The 25337-nt window shown below is 43.5% G+C and overlaps 1 protein-coding gene across 2 annotated transcripts in view; it reads right to left on the minus strand.

Annotated features, from left to right (window-relative positions):
• Nucleotides 1-19254: 19254 nt before the first annotated feature.
• Fbxl20 (F-box and leucine rich repeat protein 20) overlaps nucleotides 19255-25337 on the minus strand; it is a 95936-nt gene continuing 89853 nt past the window's right edge. For both annotated transcript variants that reach the window (XM_026387048.2, XM_026387049.2), the window contains exons 13-15: nucleotides 24267-24323; nucleotides 22988-23200; nucleotides 19255-21407 (exon numbers count right to left, since the gene is read on the minus strand). In XM_026387048.2, the coding sequence (XP_026242833.1) occupies nucleotides 21300-21407; nucleotides 22988-23200; nucleotides 24267-24323 (378 nt within the window). In that variant the 3' untranslated portion in view covers nucleotides 19255-21299. The remainder of the gene's footprint in view (nucleotides 21408-22987; nucleotides 23201-24266; nucleotides 24324-25337) is intronic.

A 25337-nucleotide genomic window follows, 5' to 3' on the forward strand; every position in this document is an offset into this window, starting at 1 on the left:
GAAGCTGAGGCAGGAGGAGTGGGAGGTCAAAGCCAGCCTTAGCAAAAGTGAGGAGCTAAGCAACTCAGTGAGATCCTGTCTGTAAATAAAATACAAAATAGGGCTAGGGATGTGGCTCAGTGGTTGAATGCTCCTGAGTTCAATCACCCTCCCTGCAAAAAAAGTTACTTTGGTTCTGTTCCTGAGGGTGTGGCTCAGTGGTAAAGTGTGCTTTCACCATGCTGGAAGGACTGGCTTTGAGTCCCAGCACCCAAAAAAACCAAACCAAAAAAGTTACTTTGTTGTCTTAGGGCCCCCACCAAAGTGTATAATTAGGATGGAATTAGGTCAAGGCCTAGAAAATTATAGAACATTTCAGGTGAGAAAATGTCCATTAGGAGGAGGAGAAGGAGAAGGAGGAGGAGGAGGAGGAGGGAGAAGGAGAAGGAGGAGGATGAGGAGGAGGAAGAAGGAGGAGGAGGAGGGAGGAGGAGGAGGAGGAGGGAGGAGGAGGAGGGAGGAGGAGGAGGAGGAGGGGGCCGGGGTTTGGCTCAGTGGTAGAGCACTTGCCTAGCACATGTGAGGCACTGGGTTTGATTCTCAACACCACATATAAATAAATGAAATAAAGGCCTGATGATAACTAAAGAATATTTTTTTTAAAATTAACTATAAAAAATTAAAATTAGAGCTGGGTGAGGTGGTGCACACTTGTAATCCCAGCAGCTCAGGAGACTAAGACAGGAGGTTTGCAAGTTCAAAACTAGCCTCAGCAATTTAGTGAGGCCCTAAGCAATTTAGTAAGACCTTGTCTCTAAATAAAATATTGATTGATTGATTGATTGATACCAGGGGTTGAACCCAGGGGCTCCTAACCACATCCCCAGCCCTTTTAATATTTTTTATTTAGAGGCACGGTCTCGTTAAGTTGCCGAGGCTGTTTTTGAACTCATGATCCTCTTGTCTCAACCTCTGGAGCTGCTGGGATTACAGACATGGACCACCATGACTGACATTGAAATAAAATATTTTTAAAAAGGGCTGAGGATGTGGCCAGTGGCTAAGTGCCCCTGGGTTTAATCCAAACCAAACAAAATTAAAATTAGGGCCAGGCATGGTGGTGCATGCCTATAATCCCAGCAATTCCAGAAGTCAAGGCTGAAGGATCAAAAGTTCAAGGCCAACCTCAGAAACTTGGCAAGACTCTGTCTCAAAATAAAAAATAAAAAGAGCTGGGGATGTAGCTCAGTGGTTAAGTGTTAGTCTAGCATGCTCACAGCTCTGTGTTCAGCCCCCAATACCTCAAAAAAATTATTAGAAAAAAATTGCATCAGAAAATTGTCCTTGGGGGCTGGGGTTGTGGCTCAGTAGTAGAGCACTTGCCTAGCATGTGTGAGGCACTGGGTTTGATTCTCAGCACCATGTATAAATAAATAAAATAAAGATCCATTGAAAACTGAAAAAAATTTTTTTTTAAATTTGTCCTTAATATGATCTGTGAGTGGAGTTTCTGAATTAATCATTTCAGAATTGAGCTCTGGTAAGAACATGGGGGTCCTTGACTCCACAGGATTTCCTTTAATCTTCACTGCCACATAGAGAAGGATGAAGGCCTTGCCCCTGTTTTACAGGAGAGGAAGTATGTTCAGAAATATGAGGATGGGTGCGGTTGACACACCCCTATAATCCCAGTGGCTCAGGGGGCTGAGGCTGGAGGATTGCAAGTTCAAGGCCAGCCTCAGCAACTAAGTGAGGCTCTAAGCAAACTAGTGAGACTCTGTCTCTAAATAATAATAAAAAAATAATAAGGGGCTGGGGATGTGGCTCAAGTGGTAGCGCGCTTGCCTGGCATGCGTGCAGCCCGGGTTCGATCCTCAGCACCACATACCAACAAAGATGTTGTGTCCGCCAAGAACTGAAAAATAAATATTAAAAATTCTCTCTCTCTCTCTCTCTCTCTCTCTCTCTCTCTCTTTAAAAAAAAATAATAAAGGGCTGGAGATGTGGCTCAGCGGTAGCGCGCTCGCCTGGCATGCGTGCGGCCCGGGTTCGATCCTCAGCACCACATACCAACAAAGATGTTGTGTCCGCCGAGAACTAAAAAAAAAATAAATGTTAAAAAAAAAATTCTCTCTCTCTCTCTCTCTCTCTCTCTCCTCTCTCACTCTCTCTTTAAAAAAAAAATAATAATAAAAAGGGTTGGGGATGTGGTTCAGTGGTTAAGCACCCCTTGATTCAATTTCTAGTTAGAAGAAGGAGAAAGAAAAGGAGAAAGAGAGAGGGAAAGGGAGGGGGAGGAGGAGGAGGAGGAGAGCAGCAGCAAGCAAGCCAATGAGCTGTTTGGGCAGTGCCCCTGCCTCATCATGCCCTTGCACCCTTCCAGGGATTGAGCCACTTCTGCCCCAAAGATGGGTGCTCAGACCCAGTGCTATGCCTGGCCCAGAGTGCAGAGCAAAATGAGTGGGGTGGGAACTGCAAGCAGCCAGCTCCATCTGCCTGGAGCCCAGGCTTTTCCCCCTCGACAGAGGGCCTAGGAGATCTGGGATTAGGAAGCAACACCATTTAGGGAGAGAAGCTCAGAGGCCCTGAGACAGGTGGGAGGCAGGAGCCTCAGAAAAGTAGAGAATATAGAAGCTCTGGGCCCTCCCAGGGTTCTGGAGTTGGGGGTCCCACTCCCCTGCCTGGAGATGTCCTTGAAGGGCACACTCACCAGCTTCGCCGCTTTCCACCTCCACTACCATAATTAGCCTTTCCCCTCATACCCATCTCCCTTGCCTACCCAGGCAGGACCAAGCCTCTCTGGGACCTATTCTGTTGCTCCTCTGCCCTTCCTGGGATTCTGCTGTACCTTCCCTTGGAAGCTGAAGGGTGCCTCCTGGCCTCCAACCCAACTGTGGGCACAGGGTCGGTGCTCAGTCTTGGGGATCTCAGCAGGGGCTGAATGTTTCCATCCTCCAGTGGCTTCTCTCTATTCTCCCTGCTTCCTTTGGTCTGGGCTGTGGGAGGAGAAAGCAAGTCTAGCAAGGGCCCAGGTACCAGGAGATAGAGGTGCCAGCCTAGGGGAGGGGTAACTTCTTTGGTTTTTCTTCTCCCCAGAGAGGCCCCCAGAATACAGAACTTGAATAGGCAGGGTCACATGAGAGCAGGCCATGTTTTTAGACATGTCTCTGCTCTCAAGGGCCTTGGTCTGTTTCTACCAAACACAATAGTGGGAGATGGCACAGGGGGCTGGGGCTGTCTGTGCACAGTGACAACAGAGGCTGAGTTTAAGGAAGCCCTCTCTCAGGCAGGCTGTATCTGTCCATAAACACAGTCTGCTCCATGCCTCAGGACAGGGAAGGGACAGAGATGAGTCCCTCTGGGGCTTCTGGGCAATCCCCTCTCCCGAGCATTCTCTTCCAGTATTTCCACGATGAGCAGGCTGTGTTCTGTAAACTCTAGTATGCAGTGAAGGACAAATGTCCTGTCACCACTGTGCCTATGCATGTGTGTGATGGGCAAAGAGGGCAGGACAGTGGGTCCATACAATGCTGTGTATTACTTGTCCTGTCTGCTAGAGTGGACAGGCCCCTCTTGTGGGGCCCCAAGTCCAGGGGCCTCTAGGATTCTTGAGTGACTTATAGATCTGGGGGCAATCTTGAAGCCTGAGGTTGCCCCTAATTCTCTGGGCCTCTTGGGGACAGTAGAGGAGTGAGTGTCCATCTTATGACTTTCTTTTGCTATACCACCATCTCCTCTTTCAGCTAATGATGGGTAGGGAGCCACGGGGACATCAACTCTTGACTCTCTCCAACTTGGGCTGTCCCAACAGGCCCTGAATCTCCCAGGACCCCTGGTGCCTAGCCAGTAAATGGCCCCAGGGTGTGCCCCACCCTCTTGTGGGTTTGTTTGTGTGTGAAAGCTGAGGCTGGGGCCTGTTGCTGATGTGCTACACAGCTGACCTTTCTCCCTTTCTAAGATGTTGTTCTGACACAACCAGCCAGAGTACCTGTGGGCCAGTCCTAGGGAACTATACCTGGGGCTCCGCAGCAGTGTGCTCAGGTAAATTCCAGATCCCTGTCCCACTGAGGCCCTGGTCTAACTTTGGGGCAGACGTGTAAGGCCATCCATTTCAAGCCAAAGGGAACAGTCTTCCTGCTCTTGAACTTCTTTGGAGGTAAGGAAGTGGTCACATGTCCCTAGAATTGGTTTTGTTCTATAATCCTAGCTACTCAGGAGGCTGATGCAGGACGATCACAAGTTCAAGACCATCCTAGGCAACTTGGCAAGATCCTGTCTCAAAAGAAAAAATAAAAAGGGCTGGAGATGTAACTCAGCAGTAAAGCACTTGCTTAGTATGTGAGTGGCTGGGGTGGGGTGTTCAATCCCCAGAAGGGGAAAAAAAATGCCACTGGAATTTTGTAGGTCCTGGGGCACCCCAAACACACTGGCCCCTCAGAATGCTTTTCTCAGGCATTTGCTGGGTATCAGGGAAGCCTTGGGGTTGCAAACCTAAGTATTTAATGGCAGCTGTTTAGTGCAACATCTGGGATCAACATGGATGTCTTTACAGGAAGCTATGAGTTCCCTGGAGGGAAGGACTGGCAATAGAGAGCCATCAGGGGCAGGGTGGAAAGCTGGCAGTGCTCTCCTCTCCTTGGCAGGGAGCCTTTGCCCTTGCCCTCCTGGAAGCAGGAATAACTGCCCAAGATCCCCAGTGGACACATCCCCTGCCCCACGTTTCAGTATATGCTCTGTGCAGCCCCTTGGCAGCCATGAAGCAGCAGGAGGATTGCCTCACCTACCTGGACCAGGGTGTGCTGGCCAGGGGAAAGGAAGGGGCAGAAAGCTCAGAATGGGCTGGAGGGCATAGGTATCACTCTACCCCTCAGAGTGGGACTCACGCATCCTCTTCATCTCTCCCAGGCCAGCCCTATGAGGTGTGGATGCTCAATAATCCCAAACTGGGTGAGCCGCTCCGTGCCTCCTGCTGTTCAAGGTAGGCAACGCCCTGCCCAGAACTGGCAAAGGCTGGGTATGACTGTCTCTCCAGACAGGAAGCCAGTGCCATCACTGTGATGTTGTTGAGTGGAACCCCCTGGAGTCTGTTATTTAATTTGACCCTTAAAATGGTTCAGTGGTAGGCAGAAATTGTTGAGGAAACACGCACAGAGAGGTTGAGTAGTTTCTGAAGGACACAAAGCCAGAAAGTAACCAAGCTGACATTTAGAAATACATTTACACAGTGTTATTCACACACAATGAGCTTTTCTCACCAAATGATCAATTTAGCCCACATCCTATGTTCTGAGCTAGGGATTCAGCAGCTTCCTTCCCCAGGAGGCCTGCCTTCTATTAAGATAAACAAGAAATTACAGGAATCATATGCAACAGCAAACAGAAATACATTCTGCAAGGCAAGGGGTAGAGTAAGGAAGGGTGGTAGTACCTCTCCCATTTTATAGGCAAGGAAGCAGAGACTCAGGGTCTCTAGGGACCTTTTCAGTTTCCCAGTTGTCTGGGGATTTGAGGTCCCAATCTTTCCTGGCAATGAAAGTGGGAAGGCTGGTCTACCCAGGCGAGAGGGCCTGTTCCTGAAGGCCCTGGCACTCTGTCACCCTTGGACCTCACCCTCCCGTGACCACAGAGTATGGTGCGTGTGTTCCACGATGAGCGCCTGCAGTACACACAGCAGCAACAACTGGGTGAATGATGGTGGAGCCACACTGGGGACTGCATCCTGGACACTGGTGAGGAGGGAGGGGCTGGGGGCTCTATGAGTCCACTTACTGGCTTGGCCTGTGCCTCTCCTGCTGCCAACCACTGTGCATCACAGATGTGCCACTCTCTGTGAGAGTGATAGAACCAAGTGTGGCCATTCCAACTAGGACCCAACCAGGAGGGCTTCTCTCTTTCTGCAGGTGATCCTGAAGCTGGGCTGGGAGGAGGCTGGAGGTGAAATGGGAGTGATGGCAGCAAAGGTGGGAAAAGAAGAAGGTGAGCTTGGGTGGAGGTGAGAGGACAATAAAAATTAATTACTGCCATAAAGTGCTTGGAAGAAAACGTGTGTTGAGGTCATGGGTAGGCTGGCTAAGGGGGCTGAGTTCATGAATGGGTGGGGGAGAACAACCACATTGCAAGCCTTGACTGGACTCTGTAAGGTACTTGAATGCCAAGACTAGGAAGTTTGCTTCCCCTCCTATAATCATGGATATCACCAGAGGATTTTGAACAAGGGAAAGAACCTAATGAAATAAGGAGTAGCCACTGGTTGAGAATGGAAAGTCGCTGGGGTGATTGACAGGGGACCCTCACGGATAGGGTGGAAGCCCTGGAATTACCATGCTTTCTTCCCTACCCTAGGTTCATTGCATCAGCACTGAGTTCACACCTCAGAAGAAAGGTGGAGAGAAAGGTGTCCCTTGCTACCTCCAGATCAACATCTTCAAGCCCAGTGACAAGGCATCTGTAGAGCACCTGCATTTGGCTGGCTGCCTCATCAAGGTGTTCAAGGTTTGGGCAGCCCTGGGCCCCCTCCTCCACCCCTGGTTCTGCCTTGCTGTGGACTTTCAGCCTTCCAAGCCTCTGTTTTAGGACTCTTCTCCTTTTCTATACAGAGAGGGATGGGGTTTGTGGTGAGCAGGGAAAGAAGGGGTCTCTGAAGCTTCTATATCACCCTTCTGGAACCCAAAGGAGCTGACTAGAAACTGAAAACTGACCAGGAGAAGATTGTGAAACAACCCCTGCCTGAGAGACAACTCTTGGAGCCCTCAAGAACATGGTCTTCTTGGAGGTGTGTGCTGGGTGGCAAGAGTGGGAATACAGTGGGGCTATTGAAGCCTCAAGGGCCGCAACTGCTCCAGGACTCCACAGCCATGGGATTTGTTTCCTAAGGGACAGCCTCTGCCCTGGGTGATGCTCAAGGTTTCCAGGAGCTGAAGCCTCCAGACCCCCATCCATGGCAAATCCCATGGGGAGCACCTGGATGGCTACCTGTGACTAGCTTTTCCCAAGATAGGCTGTGGTTGACTTTTTTTTTTTTTTTTTTAGAGAGAGAATTCTTTAATATTCATTTTTTAGTTCTCGGTGGACACAACATCTTTGTTTGTATGTGGTGCTGAGGATCGAACCCAGGCCAAACGCATGCCAGGCGAGCGCGTTACCGCTTGAGCCACATCCCCAGCCCCAGTGGTTGACTTTTTTCTTTGTGCTGAAGCACAGTCAACTTGCTGGGGCCTCCCTACAGGGCAGGAGCCAAGTCCGGTCCTAGGCACGCCCCAGCACCTTTTTTATACTGGGTATGAACCCAGGGCCTCACATATGTTAGGCAAGTGCTCTTCATCTGAGCTACACTCCCAGCGCCCCCCCCCCCCCCTTTTTTAAATTTTGAAACAGGGTCTTGCTAAGTTGATGAGGATGGCCTCAAACTTGTGATCCTCCTGTCTCAACCTTGTCAGCTCTCAATAGACACCTGGAGGGAGGTGAGAAAATGGCTGCTACTGCCTTTGGAGTTCCAGACTGACCTTGCTGTTTGTGTGCCCACAGTATTTGCCCCGGCCAGAATTTACTGCAGCCACCTCAGTCCTCTCACTCTGACCTCTGCCAAGGCCTGCAAGCTCCTGTAGGATGTGCATGTATCAGCCCCTTCAGGTGAGAGTTAAGAAAAGCACCCCCCCTGAGCTGGGGATGTGGCTCAAGCGGTCGCGCGCTCGCCTGGCATGCATGCGGCCGGGGTTCGATCCTCAGCACCACATACCAACAAAGATGTTGTGTTGGCCAAAAACTAACTAACTAACTAAATAAATATTGAAAAAAAATAAGAAAAGCACCCCTTGGCTCAGGCATGAGGGAAGGGCAGGGCTTGGGGTACAACTGATGCTTGATGAGGAGGGGCAGCACTGGCAAGCTCTGCCTTCCAGAACAGGCCTCATGGGACACTTGGCCATGCTACTCCACACAACTCCTGAACCTCTGCTCCTCACAGGTACTGTTTTTCACCATCATTCACCTTGGACACCTTGGGATTCAGCTCAGTTGAGGTGAGTCCTTTCTATCACTCAACCATGGTCCCAAAGCCCTCTTGAAGCCTCCTGTCTCTCCAGAACAGGGCAACTCTGTCCCCTGGTGGCCTCACTTGGTATGGCCACAGATTATAATTGACCAGCTAGGACCTGGCAGGAGCCTCTCAGATTTGTGAGCCCTCAGGGGAAGGACCGATTCCCCTTCACCTTGTTTTCAGCCCCCAGGTCTCTGGGTATCACCTGGGAGCCCTGTTTATGTCTCAGGACCTGAACCCTGGCACCTCCATTTCAGACACACAGCTGGTTGCATGGGCACTGGTGAGGTTGCATCTGGAAGGGACTGAGTATGGGACACTGAGGCAGAAGGCCTTTGTCTTGACTTGCTGTGTCCTTCAACTAACCTTTATTTTATTTTTCCTAGAGAGAGAGAATTTTAATATTTATTTTTCAGTTTTCGGCAGACCCAACATCTTTGTATGTGGTGCTGAGGATCGAACCCCGGCTGCACGCATGCCACGCTACCGCTTGAGCCACATCCCCAGCCCTCAACTAACCTTTTTTGAAGACAGAATGTTTCCTGGCACTGTGCTAGGCTTCCTTTGCATATAATAGCCCAAATAATTTATAAACTACCTCTTGAATAGAGAGCCTAGAGAGGTTAAATTACTTGTCCAAGAATATACAGCTAGCAAGTGGCAGAACTTGGATTTGAAGTCTGATTCCTGTCTGGGCCTACTAGAGCTTTTTGTAGACTAATGGACTGTGTCTCTCATTTCCCACACTTGATCCTAGGCCTCATTCTTCAATATGGCCTGTTGGACCCTGCAGGCACTGATCTGTTGAAGCTTATCTGCCAGACCTTACCCAGATCTCCGTGCCTTCTGGTGCTGGATACTGACAACCACTGTAGTGACCCTTACCATCTGTAAGCAGGTATGTTCCATAGAATGAACCCGAAGGCAACTTAAAGACCACTTTTTTTGCTTTCTCTTTTTATGTAAGAATTTCAGGTCCAAGGACAATGATCAGTACAAGGTCATAGAGTAAGACTTGAAGGCAGGGTCAAAAAGTTAGGTTTTAAGGGGGCTGGGGTTGTGACTCAGTGTTTTCCTAAATTTTTCTCTCCTTATCCCCAGTGTCAGCATTCATGTGCTGAAGAACTGCTTAGTGACTTCCTTCCCTAGGGACCTGGGAGGTGGCTGGGTTCTTCCTCAAATTGGGGTCTGGAAGTGGGAATTAAGTTCAGGACAAAGGGCTAATAGAGTTTTCCTGGCCCAGGCCCATCCATCAACAGACAACTTTATCTGTGGCTTGGGAGCGTCTAGGCAAGAGAATGAGGTTCCTAAGAACCCTGACTAGGTAGGTGAGGTTCTAGTCTTTCCAGCTGTGGCTGCATGAAACATCTTTGGTCTGTCCCAACATCCCTTGGCATTCCCCTGCCTCCCATGACCAGATTAGTTCTCTCTCCTCATAGAATGTCTCCTTGGGTTTATTCTACCAGTATGTGGGAGTAAATCATAACCTTATGGTATCTGGCGTTTATCACTCACATGTCACTCCTGTTTCTTTAAACTGAGAACTCCTCTACTACATAAAGCTGTCTCCTTGGCTCTCCCTTCCTCCACGGGTAGCCATCTTCCTGGCAAGCCCAGTCCCCTCTAGGATGGTCTCTGTGCCCACATCCCCAACAATCCCACTTCTGTGCTGCTTGCCCCCCAATCTTTTAACAAGAGATCTCTCTGGATGAATCCAGTGCTGTGGAGCTGATGGGGAAGCTGGCTAAGTTCTTGGCTCTCCCAGCCCTTCAGATCCACCAGGGCCCTGGGGACATTCTTGTTCTCAGCAATCAGGTAAAAGAGCAGGTCTCTGCCACAAGTCCCAATGTGGCCATTGTTCACTCCTCTGCCTCACGCCCAGCTTCCTTTAATTCTTCCCTGGTTTATTCTGTTTAGTTCTAAAGATAGAAGTATCTTCCTTATAGGTGGTTCAGAAGCTTAAGGATGAGTCATATTTTTGTCCCTGTAGTGAAGAAAGGTAGGGGTCAAAAGGGAGAGGAGTATCTTAAAGTGAGAAGACTGTTAAGCACATACTTTCTTAAGTGAGATCAGAGGGAGTGGTAAGACCCCCATCTTCTCCACCCACTCCCCAACAATCATACCAGGCAGATGGGAATGTGTTTGCTAGAGGTAACCTGGCATCACAGCTCTGACCAGTCTGCTTGTGGTCTGGTCATTCAAATGCCTGCCTTACATGCTTCCTAGCTTGGCAGTGCTGCAAAAAAGGGAGGCTAGAAGTGAATTTGAAGTGGGGTTGTTAGAACACTTAATTCATCCTGTGTCTTTAACACCTGGGAGAAGGCACATAGTCGCTAGCCTTACTCTTCTTTCTGCTCAGAAGCAATAGTTGGAAGCCTGGACAAGCTTCCCTTGCTCACCTTCTAAGCTGGTCAAATGAGAGGCAAAACAAAAACAAAAACCCCTGGCAAGGTACTTTTTGCCGTGAGCAGTGTTGACTGCTGAACATTGTTAATCTATGTTTAAAATTTTACTCACCCATCTCTTTTATAAAAAAGTTTAAAATTAAAAATTTCAAAGCGGGGCTGGGGATGTGGCTCAAGTGGTAGCACGCTTGCCTAGCATGCATGAGGCACTGGGTTTTATTCTCAGCACCATGTAAAAATAAATAAGTGAAATAAAGGCATTGTGTCCAACTACAACTACAACTATAAATAAATAAATAAATAAGAAATTTCAAAGGTATATATGTTTGGGTTATGGATGTGGCTTGTGGCAGAGCACTTACCTGGCATGCATGAGGTCCTGGGTTTGATCCCCAGTACTGGAAAAAATAAACAAAGGTATATCTTCAACCTATCACTCAATTTTCTTTTTTTTTTTTTTAGAGTGAGAGAATTTTAATATTTTTTTTTTAGTTATTGGTGGACACATCTTTGTTTGTATGTGGTGCTGAGGATCGAACCCGGGTCGCACGCATGCAAGGCAAGTTCGCTACCACTTGAGCCACATCCCCAGCCCCTGTCACTCAATTTTCTTGGTTTAGGGTCCCTTAAGGGGAAAAACCTTTTGCTTAAACTATAATTAAGGCAAGGGAATAAATCCAGCTGGATTCATTCTCCTTCCAATTGGTTTAGGCAAAAACCAATACTAAAGCCTCCAGATCAGATAATTTAACATTCAAATCACTGTAATTTAAAACCATAGTTCTAGGGATTTGGAAAATACCATAACTCTTCTCTACCACTAAGGTTATGGGGCTTTTTTTTTTTGGTACCAGGGATCGAACTCAGGGACACCTGTCCACTGAGCCACATCCCAGCCCTATTTTGTATTTTAGAGACAGAGTCTGAGTTGGTTAGTGCCTTGCCTTTGCTGAGGCTGGCTTTGAACTCACAATCCTCCTCAGTCTCTGGAGCTGCTGGGATTATAGGCCTTCACCACCCTGCCTGGCTAATCCTTTCTTTTTGATACCCAAGATGGAACCCTGGGGCACTTAACCACTGAGCCAAACCCCCATGTTTTATTTAGAGACAGGGCCTTGCTAATTTGCCTAAATCCTTGCTAAATCGCTGAGACTGGTTTTGAATTCACAATCCTTCAGCATCCTTAGCTGCTGGGATTACAGGTGGGTGCCACCAGTGCTAGGTTCAGCTCTAATCTATTTTTTTGGGATTGGCTAATTTAGCATTATCTTCTCCAACTCCATCCATTTACCTGCAAATGCCATGATTTTATTCTCTTTTATTGCTGAGTAATAGTCCATTGTGTATATATGCCACATTTTCTTTATCCATTCATCTACTGAAGTGCATCTAGGTTGGTTCCACAGTTTAGCTATTGTGAATTGTGCTCCTATAAACACTGATGTGGCTGTGTCCCTAAGTATGCTGTTTTTAAGACCCAGGAGAGGAATAGCTGGGTCAAATGGTGGCTCCATTCCCAGTTTTCTAAGGAATCTCCATACTGCTTTCCATATTGGCTGCACCAATTTGCAGTCCCACCAGCAATGTATGACGAACATCATTATCCAAAGTACATGTATAAAGACATGAATTGGTGTGAACATACTTTATACAGATATGAAAAACTGTGCTCTATATGGGTAATAAGAATTGTAATGCATTCTGCTGTCACGTATTTAAAAAGTAAAATCAGGGGCTGGGGATGTGGCTCAAGCGGTAGCGTGCTCGCCTGGCATGCGTGCGGCCCGGGTTCGATCCTCAGCACCACATACCAACAAAGATGTTGTGTCCGCCAAAAACCAAAATAAATAAATAAATATTTAAAAAAAAGTAAAATCAATTAAAAAATCTTTTCCTATATTAAAGTCATAAAATACAATTTCTTATAGTTTATATTTGGAATGTTGGGGATCAAACATAGGGCCTTGTGTATGCAAGGTAAGTGTTCTACCACCAAGCTCACACCCCTAGTCCCTCCTACGCATATATATATATATATTTTTTTTAGAGAGAGAGGGAGAGAAAGAGAATTTTAATATTTATTTATTTATTTTAGTTCTTGGCGGACACAACATCTTTGTTTGTATGTGGTGCTGAGGATCAAACCCAGGCTACACGCATGCCAGGCAAGCGCGCTACCGCTTGGCCACATCCCCAGGCCTCCTACGCATATTTGTAAATCAAAACTTCAGGTTTGTTTGTGGTACTGAGGAATTAACCCAGAGGGCACTCTACCACTTATCTGCACCCCAAGCCCACCAGCACCCACCCCCACTTTTTATTTTGAGACAGGATATCACTAAATTGCTGAGACTGGCCTGGAACTTTCAATCCGCCTGTCTCAGTCTCTTGAGTCACTGGATTATAGGAATGAACCACCACCAAAACCAGCTAAATTTTAGTTTTGCCTTTTCATGTCTATACTTCACCTGAAATTGATTTTGGGATACCCTGTCAAGTGGGGACCTATTCTTTTCCATTACAGAAAACCAATCTTATCTACAGAACAGTGAAAACCTAATATGAACTTTGAGAAGAAGACAAGGTGTTCTCTTAAACATACTCGCACAATTACTCACTGATAATTTACCTCAGTCGTGATTTACCAATCATCTTTGGTGAATCTTAAACCAGGTGGCCTCTGGACAGGGTAGGAAGTGGAAAGGGAGGTCTGTTTAACCTGTTCAAGGCCTAGAAAGTGCTTCCTTCAAAAAATTCAGGGCTGCACACCTGTAATCTCAGCAGCTTGGAGGCTGAGGCAGGAGGACCGCAAGTTCAAAGCCAGTCTTGGCAACTTAGTGAGGCACTTAGCAACTCAGTGAGACCCTGTCTCTAAACAATATAAGAAAGGGCTGGGAATGTGGCTCAGTGGTTGAGCACCCCTGGGTTCAATCCTCAGTATATAAAAAAAAAAAAATTCAGGGCTGACTCAGTTAATATGGACCTCTGCTTACATTCCTCAAAGGGCCTATGTTGGACCCAGATGATCTCTAACTTTTATACAAAAGATGTTGTGTCCGCCGATAACTTAAAAAAAAAAAAAAAAAAAACTCCATGCAGTAGATACTGTTATCCCCATCTTACCAATGAAGAGCTGAGCAGAGACAGGGGGGTTAACTGAATTCACAGTGGCAGCAAGTGGTATAGCTTTGAATTTGGGCAGTCTGACTTCTGACCTTGTGTTTAATCACTGTAGTACTCCATCTTTACCCCTCTGTATTTGAAGTAAGGGCATGAATGCTCTGCATAGAGATAAAAGACTCAGGCTGAATTTTAACTATGAAATTAATTAAGGCAACTCTAATTTATGGCTTTCATGTTCTTTTGAAGACAAGAATTGTTTGGGGTATTAAATAAATGGCTATTAAGAGTATTAAAAGAGGTTATGAAAGGCATAAATAAATATTAAATAAAGGTCATAGTAGCTGGGCGTGATGGCATGTGTCTATAATTTTATCTACTGGGGAGGTTGAGGCAGGAGGACTGAGTATGAGGTCAGCCTGGGCAACTTAATAGGCCCTGTCTAAAAAAAAAAAAGAAAGAAAGGCTAGTAAAGGGTATTAAAAAAAGGTAGGCTGCCAAAGAGAAGTCCTTCAGCCTTAGGTGCCTTTGTAGTTCTACAGTTCAAGGAAGTTAGGAATCACAGCTCCAAGTCAGATTATTTCCATAGGAAAATGAAAAGTCTTCACAGCTTATTTCCTTTAATTACATCATAAACAAAATTAGAACATACAGGAAACAATAATAGTTACATAACAATTTATATATTTATATATAAAAACATTTCTTTTTTTAGTCCAAAGATTTTAAAGCAAAAGGAATCATCTACTGCCACCTTGGATTTTATTTATTTTAAATAACTCCCCCTCCAGCCATCCTCAAGTGCCAATAATATTGAATGGAAATCAATCACTTGGACAGCTAATGGAACCTGGTGTTAAGTCACCATGTAGGGACTGTGGGGCCAGTGGAAACAAGCAGCAATTCCCACACACTGAAGCACTCCTGAGCAGGCTGAGTGGCTATGGGGGCAGGGACCAGACCCTGTACTCCACCCACTCTGCATTTCACCTCTTAGGGGGAGTTGGATGGGATGCAGGGATCAAACAGCTTGGTTTGAAAGTAAGAATTTCTCCAACAGCACCATTTACCCATCCATCTCTGTTCACAGCAGAGTCTGACAGGCATGGGTAGTCCTCACAGTTCTCTGAGCTCTGCACAGGCCACATCACTCAGGTCTGTGCTCTCAGGGTCACTGGAAGGTGGGCAAAGGTGAGCAGAGCAGCTGGAAAATGTAGGCAGCAGGTTAACTGGAAACAATTCCTAGAAGGAAAAGGGAGGAGGCCAGAGTGGGAAGCATCTGAAGGCTGAGAGTGATAAAACAAGAGTGGAGAAAGGCAAAATTAAGAAGCCTCTCTCCCTATACAGTAACCCTCTGCAGTGGGTAGTCACAGATCCTTGGGGGTTAGCTCTTGGGCTGCAGCATGATGAGGAAAACATGGAAAGTTTCTGGTGAGCCTGGTCCCATAGTTCTTGTACATGTGCCAACAGGCTCCGAGAGTAAGAATTAGTGTGTGATGTGGGGGTGGGAAGGGGAGTAGGAGAAGAACTCACAGGCTCACCACTTTTTGTACTCATTAAGAAATTAACAGTCACCAGAGAAGTACAGATAAGAAACTATTCTTAAGAGAAGGGAAGAACTTGATGTAAACCCAGGAAAGTAGCAGCAAAGGTTTCACTTATTAAAGATTATGTAGCACTAAGAAAGAAAATCATTTGACTTGGGTAGAGAGATAAAGTAATTAACCAAACCATACCAGTTAAAGACTTTTTTTTAAGTTAGGATTTTCTGTCTTTAGGTTCTCATTCTCTTGTGCCATAAAAGAAAAAAAAAAAGAGTAGATTAATAACTTCAGGAGCTGAGAAGGGTTAGGCTAAGAAACACATGTGTGAGCAGCAGTGTGGCATAGATCTGAATTAATAAGAGTAAGTAGTAAGTGGGGCAATGTTTTCTTCTTCCACAGTAACAACAACAACAACAACAAAATAAACACATTACTTCAAATATTTCCCTGTTTGCAGGGGGTGGAGAGCATGGCAGAAGAGAAGAAGTACATGTCTGGACACCTCATTTCTGCCATCTCTTCTTCGGGTTAGAATTCTAGTTTACTGCCTACATGTTCTTGTCCTGGTACTAAAGCCATGCCCAGAAGCAGCTGGGAAGCCCTGGTGGTTCTTCCAGGGGTGCCAATCTCCATCTAGATGATCTGGTTAGAGATGTAGAAAAGAAGCCCAAATTGCCAGTCAAGGACATGGAGTTCATCATACAAAGAGGAAAGTAAACCTCCTCAGGTGTGAGGCAGCTGTGGCTATATGCTTAGTACAGATGTTGACCTTGAGGCAAAGGACCTCAGTTCTAGAACTGATTTGTTCCTTTCTTTTGAGCCTCACATACCATTTCCTCATGCCAATTTTTCAAAATAAGACACTGGAAAACACACAAAATAAAAAGGTTTACTTGCTCATGGTTTTCCCTAAAAGGGCAATAAACTACTCTGGCTGAGCAAACACTGAGACTCAACATCTGTCAACTGAACTCTATAATGGCTTAAGCAAATAGCATGTGAAACAGAGATGGACATTTTCTAGCATTTCACATGTAAGTTTGTCCAAAAAACTTTGTTTTTCCTGAAAATTAATTGTAATTCTCTTGGGATTCCTAAGGTTCCCTCAGATTCAGCTGAGAGATTTCATACTGACTTTCCTAATAATCAAAAAGCTTCAGAGGCACAGAATCAATATTCCTAGGAATAAAAGTGGAAGCCAGGTGTGATGGCACATGCCTGTAAACCAAGCATCTTGGGAGTTTGGTCAATTTAGCAAGACCCTATCTTAAAAGGAAAAAAAAATGACAAGCTGCAGAATACCTTCATACAAAACATCTGCCTCATGTGGTAGTTTCTGGCAGGGAAAAATTTATCCCAAGAAAGAAGGCAAGGTTAGAGCAACGGTGCTTAAGTGGTCTATTCTCTTTGCTGGAGAATAAAGATGTTAAGTTAGGAAATTTGGCTAAAACTATTACAGTCACATTTTATTCTCAGATTACTTGGGTCAATTATATGCTATTGACAAGTTCATCAGCTTTCTCTTTCAATTAAAATTTATGATAGAAATAAAGGTAAGGAGAAACTGAGACTGACTCTGTTTTCCCTTCAACCTCATACTGTTTTAGAATTCTTTGGTTCAAGATCTAGGAGGGTTAGGAATTCTGCCTCAAGACTTTCAACCAACCATTCTATACTTCCTCTCACAGGAGACTTGGCTAACTTACATTGCTTGGGGTTGTGGTGTTTGAAATCCTGGAACTGGCAGGCAGAAAGAGGAAGAATCTTTCTGTAAAATGCTCCAGAGCTCAGAGCATACCAATCAAAAAGTCTGTCAGCCAGGAGGCACCATAAGGAGGGCACTTTCCTTTATACCCTTTCTCTCACTGTGGCAACTGGCATGAGCAGCCTGTGAGGACTACAGTGCAATAAACACTCTATATCAGAGGACCGATCATGTCCAAGGACCAATCTTCTTTTCCCAACAACACTGCCACCTAGAAGGATATGCAGCCCTCACAGGAAGGAAATAAATCACCCTCTTCAGTTACTACTCTCACGCTTCCTAAAAACTTTCAAGCCAAGGCAGATTCCACTGCTTATGTTGTTTAGTCCCTCCCCTATGGCATCAGTAGGCTATCAGACCAATAATACACTTTACAAAGTAATAAGAGATGGGTCACTGTAGCATTATGGCTATATTGCACAATTCAAATAAGTCTACAAAGCCACACACAAAAAAAGCATCATAAAATTATTCACCAAGTTTCCCTCTAAAGTATTTAATACAAGGGATATATGAAATTTCTGACTTATGTCTGCTAAATCAACTTAATGGATGTGGAAATAAGACTGGAAATTTACAAAAACAATTTATGGAATACTTTTACATCTAGTAAAAGGAGAAAACATTTTTAACACAAAGCACAATGTGCTTTTGCATTCCAAATATTGGAAAAACCAAGTCAGATCCCCTTATTTCTCATATACAACAGTTTGATTTTAAACTCAATTAAAATTCAGTAAGCAAACATTAAAGCACATTCAATGAAAAATGGTTCAAGCCACCTGACAGCTACTAAATTCAAGGCTGTCCACAATGGTTTACCTGAATCAGGACAAGAACTCAAAGAAGCAGCTACACTGGAGACATCTGAGAATAAATCAGCAGCATTATTGAGGGTGAGATGGAGGCTTTAAATAGAGGGTCAGGATAGGTGTGGGAAGGATAAGGTGATATCAGTACAAAAAACAAAAACAAAACAAAAAAATACCCTGAAATCACCTCAGTGGGGCTGATGAACGCAATGTAAAAATATTGATGTAGCAAACTCTGCTAGAAAATGAAATGGATAAAACTATGAGAAGGCTGTAAAAAGTAAATGATCTGTATATTCAAGAACTTTCTCCAGAGACACTTCAATAATTTCTTCTTGCTCGCCCATAGCTTCACAGCAACAGCTTTAAGGGAAGCTTTTTTACTTATTCTAAATCTCTTCTGTTTACTCTGTGTTTTTTCATTATAAAAGACATATTTGAGAGTGGCTATGAAATTAGACAAATGGACCAATAAGGTTTTCCTAAGGAAAATTTTTCCCACGTGAAGCTTTTCTGAATTCTCAAAACCATTTCAGAGCTGGGTGTGGTTATGCATGCCTGTAATCCCAGCAACTTGGGAGGCCGAGGAAGGAGGGTCACAAGTTCAAAGCCAGCCTCAGTAATTTAGTGAGGCCCTAAGCAACCTAATGAGATCCTACCTCAAAAAAATAAAAAAGGCTGGAGGATGTAGCTTAGTGGTTAAGTGCCTCTGGGTTTAGCTTAGTGGTAGAATGCTTGCCTAGCATACTAGCATACATAAAGCCCTGGATTCAAGCTCCAGTACCAGTACAAGGAAAAAAAAAAAAGTATTCCAAAGGCTGAAACAGGAAACATTCTGATGTCAGGATCCTTCCCACCTGACCAAACTTACCATGTAATCCTAGCATATTCATCATCTGGTGTAGGTGTAAATTAGCATAAATAATGTGTATTTTCTTCCAAGTTTTTTGGGCCTGAAGCTTCCTGAGAAAGAACAAGGCTCTTGCCTGACCATAAGTCATACCCTTGGACTTTTGTTCTCTTTCACTTGACTTGTTTTTGGCTCAGATGGGCCAGATGGGCTGAAATTTGACTTCATAGCAGGTAACACCAATGCAAACCTAGAACCTGCACATGGGTACACCCTTTGCGGAGAGAAACAGCATTTTCAAGACTTTTGATATACCAGTGAATAATAGGGTTGCTGAAACTTTTAAGTAAAGAAGTTAATAGTCTCAACTCAGGCAATTCAAATCTATATTTACTGTCTGATCTAGGTTTTATTGTCAGTTTGCTTAGGCATTAAAAAAATAGGCATACTTTAGAGCAGATGGCCTGTAAATGTTTCTCTCTTTTAGTTCTCTTTGAACCAGCTACCTGAGGATCTGAATATTATTAACCACATCTGGAAGTGTATGTATGCATATATGTATTTGTATGTGTGGCATACATCCAGGAGAGTGGGTTTCTAAAAAATATATTCCTGTGAGGCACAGAAGTCCACACCTTTAATCTCAGTAACTCAATAGGCTAAGGCAGGAGGATCACAAGTTCAAGGCCAGCCTAGGCAACTTAGTGAGACTGTCTTAAAAAAAAAAAAAAAAAAAAAAAAAAAAAAAAAAAGGCTGAGGATATATTTAGTGGTAAAACGCCCCTGGGTTCAATCCCCAGTCACATACAAAAATAATAACAAAAATAAATTAAAAAATATTCCTGTTGGATGCAGTGGTGTGAGCCCATAGGCCCAGCTCCTTGGGAGGATCATTTAAACCCAGGAGTTCACAATCAGACTGGGTAACATAGGGAGACCCCCATCTCAAAAAAACAAGAGGGAGAGAAAGGGAGGTGGTGGTGGGGAGACAGAGAGAGAGGCGGGGAGGGAGAGAGAGAAAGAGAATAAATATTCCTTATAATTTGAAAAGAAGATAAGGAGAAGGAGGAATGGAAAAAATAATCTGCACTTTTAAAAGGGCATAATAAAATAGGATTTAAATTATATTTAATGTGGTAAAATACATTTAATGTGGACCCTTTCATTTGATCATTTTCTACATCAATGTTATAAATAAATCAGACTTTTTCTTATATATGCTGGTAGAACTAGTACCTTCGGCATTTAAAAAAAACGCTTTTAATAATAAGGATCATTCAAAAGATGATCTAATATCATAGTGGATTGCACATTAATGCCTTAAAAGATCCCTTACCCCAAATCACCCTATTAAAAAAATTACATAAGGTTTCTAATCTTGGGATTCAGAAATCTTCTGAAATCTTCCCTCATCCTCTATGATTTTCTTGGGGGGGGGGAGACTTTTTTTAAAAATTTTTTTGAATCATGGGTTCTGAACTCGTTTCCTCAGCTCTGGTGCCTGGACAGACATTAAACTCTTACTTCCTCTCAGGGTGTTCTTTCAGCTGCTCCAATGCCTTCACTTGGCTACTTACCCTGTTAACACTGATGTTATATGGCCATTCTTATATTCCTGGTGAGCTGTGATGGGGGAAAAAAGAAACTGACTGGCTAGTCTGCACAGATCCTCTAGCAGCATTCCTGATACTCTTCACTAACTGCATTTCTTTATTAAGTTAGTGGAGTTTGACAGAAAAATTTGCAGGGGGAATACTGGGGATATCATGCAAATTATCATGTATCGTAAGATAAAACAGAAATGAAAAGGCAAAGTTTGTTTTCATCAAAATAGTTTTAGCTTGATTTCTTCTCATAACTTTTCTTACTTTTGTTAAGATTTCCCTTCAGACTGGCAAAGATTCAGGCAGGGTCCCCTAATGGTAAAATTTAGAATTAAAAAAATATTTATTGATGTTTTTTTTTCAAAAATGTTTGATAACCCAAACTAATCATCCAAAATGCAAACTGTAAACACAAAAGAGTAACAGTTGAGTGTGAGTAGACAGACTATGAACAGGTACGACAGACTGAGCAAAAGTGCAGAAAGGAGGAAGGGAGAAAGGAAGACAGATGCATAAGTGTGATACAGATAGTGACAATTTGAGTGAATAAGTAATCATGTTTGGACCACAGTGATTTCAATGTAGCCATTTAGGAAACCCCTGGGCCAAATACTAAAACACGGCAGGAATGGACAAGCCTTCTTTGTGAGCATGCTCAGCATGTTGGCATAGAAACAGGAAGCACAGAAGCTCTGTAGTCATCTTACAATGGATGGCTACCATTTCTAGGATGCAAATAAATTTTCTTTCTGGTCCCTGGATACATCATTTGTTGTTTTTCCATGCTTCCCTTGACCCTGAAGGACTGTAGTTACTGTTCCAAAATCCCCAAAGAAACCCCTTAACAAAATAAAGAAACCACAGTAGCAGTAACAATGGGTTTGCTGGAATGACCCCTCCCTCTACCTTGGCCTATGATTTTCTTCTGGGCATGTCCAATGGAAATGGTTAAGTTTTACCAATCCACTTAAAGCCAGCACAAATTTTAGTCCCATGGTCACAGAGCTAGAGTGGATGGGAGTAAGGGTGTGTATGCATATGTATGTGTGGCTCTGGGGATCTGAACACTGCTCTCACTTTGTAATCCTTGTCCAGAACACAGGTTGCTTCCTCTGGAGAGACTCCACGGTAACTCTAGAAGTGTCAGTTAAATATTCAGTTCACCAAAGTTGACCACCTCCATTGTCATAGGATGATGCAGCATCTGCAGAAGCGCTGTCTGCTGCCCCCTACTGATGGGGGTGGAGTGACAGGTGCGAAGTAGGCATGGACTTTAATATTGGGTAAATGGGTCTGAAACAAGACAGAAACATTACTAAGATAGAGAACATTGCTTCCGAGAAAAACCACTGAGGGGCTGAATGGACATGAAAGCAGGGCAGAAGATTTGTTCCCTTCTATGCTGTTCTAAATAATCAAGTAAACTCATAACTTCTTTTTTTGGTACCAGGAATTGAACCCAAAGGTACTTAACCACTGAGCCATATTCCCAGCCCATTTTATTATAAATTTGAGACAGAGTCTTGCTAACTTGCTCAGGGCCTCACTAAATTGCCAAGGCTGCCTTTTAACTTGCAATCCTCCTGCCTCAGCCTCCCAAATTGCTGGGATTACAGGTGTGTACCACTATGCTCAGCTCAACTCATAACTTTGATACTTTTTTTTTTTTTAATTGTCACCATTTTATTAGCAGGAGATAGGGGCCAACTGCTTTTGCTCTGTGGTTGGTCAGCAGCCATGGGGAGGCAGAGTGCCTGCTGTGTGCCTCAGGCCTTCACTTCCATGCCTGCCTGCTTTCTACCTTGGGTGTTTAAGGTCACATTTATTCTCAACTGGCAAATTCTGACGCCAAGGGTATTGTGGCAACTGCTCACTTAGGTTTCAAAATACCACTGATCACGGGCTGGGATTGTGGCTCAGCGGTAGAGAGTGCTCCCCTAGCACGGGAACGACCCAGGTTCGATTCTCAGCACCACATAAAAATAAAATAAAGATGTTGTGTCCACTGAAAACTAAAAATAAATATTAAAAAATTCTCTCTCTCTCTCTAAGAATACCATTGTTCACACTCTTCACAGAATCAGACACCTTTTCACTGAGTTTGATAACTGTTTTTAACAAAACTGGAGAACATAGGTGTGATGGATCATGCCTATAATTCCAGAGACTTGTCTCAGGGTTCAACACCTACTTAAAAAAAAAAAAAAAAAAAAAAAAAGGGGCTGGGGATGTGGCTCAAGCGGTAGCGTGCTCGCCTGGCATGTGTGCGGCCCGGGTTCGATACTCAGCACCACATACAAAGATGTTGTGTCCGTGGAAAACTAAAAATAAATAAATAAATATTAAAAAAAAAAAAAAAAGACTGAGGATACAGTTGAATGGCAAAATGCTGCTGGGTTCAATCCCCAGTACTTAAATAAATTAAAAAACAAAAATCAGAAAAAGGGTTTGATGTAAAGAGGAAAAAAAGGCTGAATTTATAAATCCTATTATTTAACCAAACATTTTATATTAGTTCTTTCCTTTCCTTTAGAACCAAAATCTGGTATGTGCTTTTTTTTTTTTTCTTTTTTATTTTTTTGACTCTGGGGATGTGATTAAGCTCTGGACATTACTGGACAAACTGCTGGGAGAAGACCTACTTTATCTCTTCAGTGGGTATTGTTCTACTAAATTTCCATCTGGAGCCACAGGTAAAAATTATCTACCCTTACATTTTCTCTCCATTTTTTTTCCTCCTTACTAAATGTCCAAATAAATATAAAAATCACGAGAATCTAAATTTGGAAAAATAAAAAGAAAAGAAAATGAAGGAAAATAAAAGAAAGGGTGGTGAGAACATCAGAGATGGAGAGTGAGGAAGCCATTTTTACCCTGAGTCTCTTGATTCCAGCCCGTGTGATTTGCTGGCAGTCATATAGTTCTATCCGCTCAAGGCTGTGACAGCTCTTCAAGTGCTCCAAGGATGCATCTGTGATTAGTGGGCAGTTGTCCAGCTCAATCACCTCCAGCTGGTCATGGGCGCAGGCCCCATTTCCTAGGTGACGAATTCCATCGTCTGTGATCAGTTCACAGTGAGATAGACTCTGTGGCCAAATAGAGCAAAGAAGGATGCTGAAATATTTTCCGGAAGTCAGTTAGCCAGAAACTTGTGTACAATCAGATAGAAGACCTTTTTGGTTTGATTTTGATGATTATGGAACTATCACTAGGATCCATGTGTGATGAAATAAAGAATGCAAAATAGAGTTGCATGGGTTCTGCTTTTGGCAACAATGACTGATATTTTTGTGTGTGATTCTAAACATATTTTGTAAATTCACATAATGACCATGAACTCTACTTCAAAAACAAAGTTACATAACTTTAAAAATTACCCTCTACCCAATCAACACTTTTCTTCTCCAGGGGGATAAGCAGAGATCAAACTTTTCATATACAAACTTTTCATTTCCTCAAATAAAAATTGAATATCAAGTGCAGGGGTATGACCCAACAATTAATTAGCTGAAGACAATTTTTACAGCTGTTAGGTATGACCATCTCACATGTAACTTTTCATCAATTTTCCTTAGGTTTCTGAATCTGAGAAACTTGGAACCCTTGGCCCAATTTTGGATATTACCTTTCGACCAAATATGCCACAATGAGCCTGGATACGATCAACCAAAATCCCTTCCTCAAAGTAGTACCAAGGAGAACTTCCCCTGTAAAGCCTGATTGGTCCTCATTTTACTTTTTAGGTCTTTCCTAGATCTTTTGGAAGTTGGCAATTTTGAGAAGCATACTCCCTTACCAAAAACTGGTAGCCAGACAGTTAAGAGGAAAACAAGAGCTGGATCTTATTTAACTAGAACTACAGTACTGTTTTTTTGTTGTTGTTGTTGTTGTTGGTGTAGGGAGTACCAGGGATTGAACTCAGGGGCACTCAACCACTGAGCCACACACCCCCAGCCCTTCTTTGTATTTTATTCAGAGACAGGGTCTCACTGAGTTGCTTACTGCCTTGATTTTGCTGAGGCTGGATTTGACACAGAGATCCTCTGCCTCAGTCTCCCAAGCTGCTGGGATTACAGGTGTGAGCCACCATGCCTGGCAGTACTGTTTTGATTAAGCCAAACAAACATCTTTAACCTTGAAAGTCAAACTCACCAATACTTGAAGCCGAGGACAGTGTATAGAAAGTTGGATTAATGTGCTATCTGTTATCTGAAAGAAACACATGTTTATTTTAGGCATAATTCTAAATAAAACTACAGGTTATACTTCATTCTTACTGTATTTCTATCTAGACATCATCAAATAACAGAATCTTTAGGTTTAAGTCTCATAGACCACCTGAGTCTTATTCTTTTTTTAAAAAAATACTGTGAGCGCTCTACTGCGGAGCCACAACCCTAGCCCTATCTGAGTCTATTCTGTAAGAACTCCCTAGGCTAGACTTGAACACATTTAGGTTTCTCTAAAAGCCTTAATCTTTTTTTTTTTTTTTTTTTGGTGGTGGTGGTGGTGATGGTACTAGGGATTGAATCTAAGGCCTGTGCATGTTAAGCAAACACCCCAGTATTGAGCTACTATTATCTAAAAGAAACACATGTTTATTTTAGGCATAATTCTAAATAAAACTACAGGTTATACTTCATTCTTACTGTATTTCTAGTCTTTTGAAAATTTTATTTTGAGAAAGGATCTTGCTATGTTGTTCAGGCTGACCTTGAATTTGCAATCCTGGGTGTTTCCTGAGTAGCCTGTATTATAGGGGTGTTCCACTGCATCTGGCTCTAGTCTTCATCTTTGAATATTTTCGCTCAAAATTGTTTTGTTTTTGAAATGAAATCGAAATGTTGTCCCCTTATTACTTCTATCCACTTCTTGGAACCATCAAAGAAAATAATCAGAAGAAAGTGCTGAGCTGGGTGCAGTGGCACAAGCCTATAATCCCAGCAACTCAGGAGGAGGCTGAGGCAAGACCATTCCAAGTTCAAAGACAGCCTCAGAAACTTAGTGAGGCCTGAGACCTTGTCTCAAAAAATAAAATGGCTGGGGATGTGATCAGTGGTAAGGTGCCTTTGGGTTCTATCTTCAATACAAAACAAACAAACAAACAAATAAATAAATAATATAGTACTCCATGAAAAAGAAAATAATTAAAATCAAAGCATCCTCAAATTTTTGGATATTTGGCCTATTTATTATTATTAATTTATTTATTTTTGTAGCACC

This window comes from Urocitellus parryii, chromosome 7 (assembly GCF_045843805.1).
Source record: "Urocitellus parryii isolate mUroPar1 chromosome 7, mUroPar1.hap1, whole genome shotgun sequence".
Lineage (NCBI taxonomy): Eukaryota > Metazoa > Chordata > Mammalia > Rodentia > Sciuridae > Urocitellus > Urocitellus parryii.